This window comes from Manis pentadactyla, chromosome 14 (assembly GCF_030020395.1).
Source record: "Manis pentadactyla isolate mManPen7 chromosome 14, mManPen7.hap1, whole genome shotgun sequence".
In the NCBI taxonomy this organism is placed as follows: domain Eukaryota; kingdom Metazoa; phylum Chordata; class Mammalia; order Pholidota; family Manidae; genus Manis; species Manis pentadactyla.
The window spans coordinates 16,611,208-16,619,707 of NC_080032.1; the positions used below are offsets into that span (position 1 = coordinate 16,611,208).

At 46.5% G+C, this 8,500-nt stretch overlaps 1 protein-coding gene and 1 long non-coding RNA gene across 3 annotated transcripts in view; one reads left to right on the forward strand and one right to left on the reverse strand.

The window, feature by feature from the left end:
• Window positions 1–6,775, forward strand: part of VSIG10 (V-set and immunoglobulin domain containing 10) — a 32,644-nt gene extending 25,869 nt beyond the window's left edge. The window contains exons 6-9 of one of the 2 annotated variants that reach the window (XM_036929433.2): window positions 1,141–1,251; window positions 1,533–1,545; window positions 3,048–3,256; window positions 4,032–6,775. In XM_036929433.2, the coding sequence (XP_036785328.2) occupies window positions 1,141–1,251; window positions 1,533–1,545; window positions 3,048–3,256; window positions 4,032–4,084 (386 nt within the window). In that variant the 3' untranslated portion in view covers window positions 4,085–6,775. Of the gene's footprint in view, window positions 1–1,140; window positions 1,252–1,529; window positions 1,546–3,047; window positions 3,257–4,031 lie in introns of both variants that reach the window. The other variant, XM_036929432.2, reaches the window with a different exon arrangement.
• LOC130680699 (uncharacterized) lies at window positions 4,013–8,373 on the reverse strand. Its single transcript, XR_008993754.1, has 3 exons — window positions 7,474–8,373; window positions 4,731–4,818; window positions 4,013–4,196 (listed from the first exon to the last, which is right to left on the reverse strand). It is a non-coding gene; the product is annotated as an uncharacterized LOC130680699 (long non-coding RNA).
• Between the last annotated feature and the right edge of the window lie 127 nt (window positions 8,374–8,500).

Sequence of the window (8,500 nt, forward strand, 5' to 3'; positions counted from 1 at the left end):
ATATGTACCACATCTTCTTTATCCACTCACCTACTGGTGGACACTTTGGTTGCTTCCGTATCTTGGCTACAGTGAATAATGTGGCAGTAAACATAGGGGTGCCCATATCTTTTCAAATCAGATTTTGTTTTCTTTGGGTAAATTCCTAGAAGTGCAATTACTGGGTCATACAGTATTTCTCTTTTTAGTTTTTTGAGGACCTTCCACACTGTTTTCCATAGTGGCTGCACCAATTTATATTCCCATCAACAGTGCAGGAGGGTTCCCCTTTCTCCACATTCTTGCAAGCACTTGTTATTTCTTGTCTTTTGGATAGTGGCCATTCTGACTGGTGTGAGGTGATATCTCATTACAGTTTTGATTTGCATTTCCTTGATGATTAGCAACGTGGAGCATCTTTTCATGCGTCTGTTGTCCACCTGTATTTCTTCTTTGGAAAAATGTTCACTCAGGTCGTCTTCCCACTTAATTGGGTTACTTGTTTTTTTGGTGTTGAGGTGTGTGTTCTTCATATATTTCGGATGTTAGTCCCTTATCAGATCATATCATTTGCATATATGTTCTCTCATACCATAAGTTACCTTTTTGTTTTGTTGATGGCTTCTGTTGCTATACAGAAGCTTTTATTTTTAGTTTCATGTAGTCCCACTTTTTAGTTTTGCTTTAGTTTCCCTTGCCCAGGGAGATGTATCCAGAAAAAAGTACACATGATTATGCTCAAGAGGTTTTTACTTATGTTTTCTGAGGAGAGTTTTATGTTTTCATGTCTTATATTTAGGTCTTTAATCCATTTAGAGTTTACTTTTGTGTATGGTATTAGACAGTAACCCAGTTTCATTCTCTTGCATGTAGCTGTGCAGTTTTCCCAATACCACTTATTGAAGACACTGTCTTTTCTGATAAACAGTCCTGATGTCTGATAGACATGTAGAGATTTTAACTTTCCAGTGTTCTTTTACATCACATTCCTTCACAAACTGTCTGAGGTAGGAAGATGAGGTATTTATCTTGCTTTACAGAGAGGTCTTGCCTAAGGTCCTGAAACCAAGATAAGACTAGAACCCAGGCAGAGGCAGGTTCACTCTCCTAAGCTGCATGTGTGTTAGGTGGAAGACTCAACAACATGGTTTATCTTTGCAGAACCTTTAAATATCGGGGGAATTGTGGGAACCATTGTGAGCCTCCTCCTGCTGGGACTGGCCATTATCTCGGGGCTTATGTTTTATTACAGCCCTGTGTTCTGCTGGAAAGGTAAGGACTTCTTGGGTCTCTCTATCTTTCAGGCTTCTTGAAAGGGTGTGGGAGAGGGGAAGGAGGCCCCTGTTAATGCTCCCACCTGAAGTCCCACCCTGTGGGCTTCTTCATTTGATCCCCATGTGCAATAATGAAGCACCCATGTGCCACTCCTGGACACCCTGCCACTTCTCATGTTGGGTCAGCTTTCTCATTTGTCCCTTCTTTTGTGTAAGTTAGATGAAAAACAAAGTTGATGTTACTGGATATTAACTTTTTTTCCTTTTTCCCTTCAGTAGGAAACACTTTCAGGTGAGTGTCCCCTAGAATCAAGTCAGAAACCCATTTCCATGGTCTGACTTCGTTGCCGTTCTGCTGCCTTTCCCAAGCACAGTAATAGCAGCCTCTACTGCGGACCACCCACCATATGCCAGACCCTGGGCCTGGGGCTTCATTAGGCAGAATTATAAACCCTTTCATGATGTCTTCAGGGGGACGGGTGCATCTCCATTTTCCAGATGGGGAGACAGAGACTCTGAAGTAATCTGTGCAAGCTCACCCAGAAAGTAAACAGCAGTGCCTGCATTCAGACCCAGGTCTGACTGATTTCCAAGTCTGTGCCTTTTTTTCAATGCCAGACCTCAGGGCAGGGCACATTGCTGGGCTGTCACTGAAGCTTAAAGACAGTATGTATGTATTGAGCCCAGTCATCTGTGCATTTAATTTTCTAAGAAGAGTGAAAAAGGAAGAAAAACTCATAGTCCTACAGCATGCTTTGCAAGACTAGTCTGAGCATGCCCAGAAGCCCCTCCCAAAAGGAAACCTCAGCTGGGGCAAAGTAGCTAAATAGAACTTGTGTAATTTCATTTCCTTAGGAAATTCTGGGTGGGAGCAAAGAACTCTGTACTTTTTACTTGTTCATAATGAGAGGATATTATTGTTCTGGGACCATCACTCATAATGAGATTTTATTGTTCTGGGACCATGTTTTGTGGGAAAAACATTACTGCCCTGTATTTGAGGGCCATTGGCCCAGTGAGTCTGTCATTCCCAGGCTTCTTTCTCACAGGAGGTGGCAGCAAGGCATAGTGGGAAAAGGCTTTGGAACTAGTGGATCTGGGCTTATATTCCAGCTCTGCCATTCCAAAGCCCTGTGGTCATGGGAAATCCCTGACCCTCTCTGAGCCTTTGTCTTCTCTTCTGTTTCCCAGAGGGAGACTGGAGGGATCAGATGAGAATGTAGTGCTCCTAGGACTGTGACTGGCCCATGGCGTGTGTTCTTCCTTCCTTAAGAAATGCACAATCTGGCTGGGTAGGCAAAAGGAGCAATAAACTAGAGGACAATTAAGTGCTAAACTGCTGGGCATGGACTCCAAATGCAATTGTAGTTTAGAGCTTCAGGGCAGGACTTTATCTGAGCCTTGAATAAGGAGGAGGAAAAATTTCAGTAGGTGGGGCAGAAATAAGGGCATTTCAGGAAAGGAACAGAGCATTTGTGTGTGAGCTGTGAGGGGAACTGAAATGTTAGGTGCCTGGGACAAGGAGGTCTGCCCGAGGAGCTGGGATTGGGGTGGGCTGGGGAACAATAAAACTCACGTAGGAAAAGATGTGACTGTCTGTGGCGATCTGTGGCAGCATCTCCTTGAGAGGTGACAATCACACTGGCATCTTGTGACTTAACCAAGTTAAGTTCACGAAAATTTTTCCATGTTACCAAAGGCGTTGTAAAGAATCTAGTGCTCCCTATTCAGTGAGGGCTGACATTGGAAAAAACAGGATTTCTTCTTGATTATTTCTTTTCCTTTGGAAATTAGGGGGCAAGACATGAGTGATATCATGGTTTTGGTGGATTCGGAAGAGGAAGAGGTGGGGGAGGAGGATGCTACCGAAGAGGAGGAGGCGGCAGCAAATGAGAGGGAGGAGCTGCCCAAAGAAATACACAAGCACGTCCACATTCATAGAGTGACTGCACTGGTGAATGGGAATACAGACCGTATGGGCAGGGGACTCCAGGCTCTGCAAGGTAGGCTGTTTGTCCTTAAAAGCACTCTTTCGGTGAGTGAGCTCCTACTGTGGTGAGCTTCCCAGTAAGAAAACTAAGGGATGAGTTTGGTTTCTTAAAGGCTGGGGAAGACAAACTGTCACCTCATGCCTGAGAATCTGCTGTCAGCTACCAACAGAAACTGACAAACGTTTATCAAGGGATTGCTCTGGGAAGGGCATGATATTGACATGGCTGAGGAATAGAAAAGGGAGACCAATACTATCCACGTGCAGGGGGCTTTACAAGGCCAGTTAGGGTGAACAGACTAAAACATGGGGAAAATTAAAACAGAAGAAACCTTTGTTAACCAAAACTTTGAGAGTGCAGAGGAGGGATTTGATTAACTGCCTGAAGAATGATCTGTTGAAAAATTATAGGACCTCAGAGAAAGATGAGAGCCTTGAGGGGTGCATTGGTTGGGAGAAACTTAATGGAAGAAATGGAACACGAGGCAGGTCTTTCAGGCCAGCTGAGTTTGAAATAAGCAGGAAGGAGAGAGGTGCTCCAGGTGAGGGGAATGGCATGAGCCAAGAGTATGGAGGGTGGATGACATTAAGCATGTCTAGAGGATGTTGAGTGAAAACAACAGGTGCAAAGGGGAACACGCACCCCACCCTGTCTGCTCCTTCATAAAATCCAATTCTGGTTCACGAGGGAAGGACTAGAAATTGAGATGATTGAAGACACAGATGGTGGAAGACCATCAATAAAGGAGTCACCTTTATTCAGATCACTGCTTTTCCTTCCTGTGCAGATGACAGCAGTGAGCAGCAGAATGACATGGTTCAAGAAGACAGGCCAGTGTGAAGAAGAGAACTGTCCTTCATTATCTTGTCTGAGAAGCTTGGAAAGCTACACCGAAGAAGAGCTTTTCATTCTGCTTTGACTTGACACCCTCAACACCATGCCTGCTGAAGGGCTTAAAACAGTTTGGAGCTCTCAGCAAAAAAGAAACACGCGCGCACACACACACACACACACACACACGTCTTCCTTTTTTTTTTTCCTAAATTGTAGGCTTTCTCAATAATGGGAAAAATCTTCGGGAATGGTCAGAGTGTGTGGGAAGCTGTATTTGGCATCTGAGGTGCCCCTTTTGTTGTGACTTGACTTTATCCAGGTTGACTGTTTCCTGTTTGGAGGGAGCAGGAGTTGGGGAAAGCACCTGGCCTCAGTGCCCTTTGCCACTCTTAAAGTTCTGTAACCAGGGAATAGTGTGGGGTGATAGGGACACTTCCTTTCTCACTGCCCAGGTGAGCTGCGTCAGGCAGATACCAGCTCCCTGGAAAAGTGAAAAGGTGTCAATTACCCAGCTAGTCGGAGGCATTTGGCTCAGGTTTGGGCGTTGGAAACATCTGGGCTGTGCCACTTGCTTCATGGCCTTAGGCACGTTGCTTTACCTCTCCCTGGGCCTCAATTTCCTCATCTGTAAAATAGGTGAGGTCACACTTACCTTACAGGGTTGTGGTGAGGCTGAAATGAGATCCTTCTGGATGTAAAGGTGACTTAGAAGATGCTGGTTGTCTTCTCCTTCGCCTTCCCTAGTGGAGGAAGCAAGGTCACCTCTAAGTTAGGAGCTGCTGTCTGGGCCTTTCATTCTTTGTAGAATGGTTTCAGATGAGGGCATTATCAGAGCTCTCCTGAACTATTTTCCAAAGAGGTAGGGGCCCATAAGAAGAAGTGCCTTTCATTAGAACCTTACATTTTGCAGAGCTGCATATTTACACAAAAGCCTCTAAGTGACTCACTAGTAGCTTTCAGAGTTACCCATTCTTCCTTTCTTCAATGGGTTCGAAAGGAGGCAGGAGAAATGTTTTGTTAGAGTATCTGGTGATAAGTATTCCTTGGGCAGGCTGGTTCATCTGGTGTTAGTTTCTCATCTCAGAAATGGGAACAGGAAAACTTGTTTCCTTCCTACTTAGTAAGGATGTTATGAGGCTACACTAACCAATAATGCTAAGTTTTAAATGAAAACAGCATGTGTTGACTTCAAGCTGCTGCTGATTCCACTAGATCCCTGTACAGTATGGGGATTTTTACTGATTTCATTCAAATCTCAAATGTCAGGGACCTTAAGAGTGTGCAAAAGATGTGTGCTAAACATGAAAATCTGACTTGAATTTGCACTCTTCACTGTTGCACGTGCTGCTCTAATGGGCAAGAAGTAGGGCTTAAAGGAGAACATCCCTTCTTCAGTCACAAGGACTGGGACTCGTAAGGAAGCTGGTTATCTGTAGGGGTACCCTGCAGGTATAGTTGGGGGAGATCCATTTTCTTGGATGAAGGGATTAAACTGAGCAAATCACTGGAAGTTAGCTGTGTTCCCAGTTCAGAACTCTGGAGAGCTCAGGAGCTGGCTGCAATTTCCACCCTTCAGGAATATCTGTGAACACAGTTCTTGTGGGCTGGGTCTTTTGCTACATGGTACTCCATGTACTTAACCACTTTAACCAGCCTAAGTTAGTGCCATTTCAGAAGGGGATACTTAGGTTACCTCTAGAGTCACTGAACACTGAGCAAGTCTTCCCTCACTTTAGAATCTTCCATGACTAAATTTCTGAATTTAAGATTTCATTATGCAAAAGCAACCATGTTTAAGAAAAGAAAGAGAAATTGTAGGAAAAGAAAGTCCCTATCTGGGAACACAGAGAATGATTTGCAAGATCACTGAGGGGCTTTCTGCAATTCCTCTTCTCTTGCACGCACACCTGATGATAGGAAATCTTCAAGGCAGGGTTTTTCCACTATCAGATGGAAGCTTCATGGTCTTGGTGCCAAACATTATAAACCCTTGACCAGCTGAGCTGTGACTGCTGTCGTTTATTTCTGAGCCCTGTGTGCACCTTCGTAAGGCTGAATCAGTTAAGAGCCCAGGTACTGGGAGGTTTCAAGTCGTAAGGATTTTAAAAGAATTAGGGTTTTTTTTTAAGATGATCCCCAAATCCACAAGCATGTTAATAGTAGGTTACGGACTTTGTGTGGCAAAGTCCAAGTTGTTAGTTACACTGCTTTTACAAAATCTTATCTGTCTGTATGGTGAAATCAAAGACCAAGGGATCCACTTATCAGAACCAGGAAGATAAATACCTCAGGGCTTTTACAACTGATATTTCAGAAGGGGACATTAGGGCAAGGGTTCTTGCAGTCATGTGGCTTTGACATTAGTTCCAATTCTCACAAGCACACACAGGCCCTATTATTGCAGCAGGAAAAAGCACGATGGAAAATTTCCATGATCCATGCACTGTACCCTGGAAAATCATCCCTGCTGGGTATGGTTTATTATGCAGTAAATGCCCACTGGTATTTCTCATCATGGGACTGGCTAGGAATTGCTGCAAAGAAAATTAAGCAACTCCCTCTGCTTTCTTTACATTTTCATATTTGGTGTGTGTTGGGATTGGGGAAAGGGGGTGGGGGGCGGTTGGGAGAAGTTCTTTCTGAGATTATGTGGATTTTTTTTTTAAAGATTATGAAATAAAGTTATTTTTAAATAAATGGTTCAGTGATCTTGATTTAGGCTTGATTAGTAAACTGAAAAATTGGGGGAAATTCACCTCCGTTTTTACTAGCTTTCCCAACACTATTGGTAATAATATTGACCTTGTTGCCATTTTATTCTTTCCCACAATTTGTGAATACTATCCACTCTCTCACTCCTACTGAGATACCTTGCCTTTCCTAATCTCCCTGAGAAACTTGTTCTTCCATTTTTTTCCCCCTGTAGAGGCCTCTTTTTATCAGACTGCATGCTTTCTGACATTAAGGCTTGGATAGGCATCATCATGGAAACGACATAACTAATGGACTCATGACAATTTTTACAAGCTGTCTGATCCCTGTAATTGGAGGGTGAAAGTTCTTCCCTTCATGGGCTCTGCTAATTGTCCCCGCAGTGTCTCACTTTACCAACCACTTGTGGTGGCCCAGTTCAGGCCCGTTTCCTGTTGTAGGCCCCCCTTAAGTTCTTCCTTAGCCCAAGCCCTTCCCTCTTCCTCTTGGGTCACTGCCTACTCCCTGCTTTAACTGTCCACTCCCTCCCTGCTGGCTGTCCCATTTTAACCTTACTTCCCTTCTAACTAAACCTATGTTTTATATCTTAACTTCAGTTTCCCATGTTCTTTTTAACCCAGTCCCTCTCTGCTAATGGTGTTTGTGTTGATGCCAAGCCTTTTCTCTGAGCCCCCACATCTTACCTCTGTCTTGCTCCACCTCTCTTCCCTGCGGTCCGAGGCACCTGTGTCCCGCCGCAGGCCTCCTAGGTCACATACGTTTACCCGGCTTGCCCATGTTTGGACCCTCAGCTCTTGTTAGATCCCTCTTTCTTCTGGCTGGCTGCCCCTGCCTCATTTTAACCTTGGCATGCTCTGCTTTTCACCCTCCAGTTTCCTTTTTAAAAATCGCGGCTTACCTCTTCTCAGCTCTTCCACTTACTCCCAGCCTCTACCTCGGCTCCCATTTAACCTCTGAGCCCCGGTCTCCTCAGGTCCCCAATTTTATCCTCCAGCCCGATTACTTTCCCCCACGCTTCTCACCCGGCTCTCCCCGGGACCCCGGGCCCGACAATTCTGTCTTCGGGTCCTCATTTTTATCCGACAGTCTCCTCCCTGATCGCCCCCCGTTTTCTCAAGTACCGGAGCTATTCCGTTCCCTTCCCGCGTTTGCCCCTCAGCCCCTCTCCCCGCCACACCCCCTTCATTTTTTTGGACTAAACCTTCCTCACCCCCTCCACCCGCTCGTTGGTAACCGGCCCGCGTCCCTTCCGCCGCCGGCTGCACCCGGTGCCCGCTGCCCTTCCTGTTGGCTCCCGCCCCCGCCTCCTTTCCTCTCATTCCCGCTCCCGGTTTCTCCCCGGCCGAGTTCACCGGTCCGCTCCTGCCCTCGGCCCCAGCCCTCGCCTCTCCCCGCCACCATTTTCCGCTCAGCCCCGCTCCCGCAGTTTTTCCTATCCGTCCGGGTGGCCCCGTTTTCCTCCCAGCCCCGCCACATCTGCTTATCCCCTCCGCCCCTCCCACCGTTTGCCTGCCCGCCCCCGCGCCCTCCGTCTTCCCCTCAGCCCCTCTCTCCCCGCGTTACATCCCGCCCGCCCCGTTTCCCCCGCGCCCCGCCCCAGCTCCCCTCAGCCCCGCCCCTGCCCTCGCCCCGCCCCCACGCGTCCCCGCCCTCGCCCGCCGCCATGTGACGGGAAGCAGCTGATGGCCTCTCCGGACAGCGGCGGGCGCG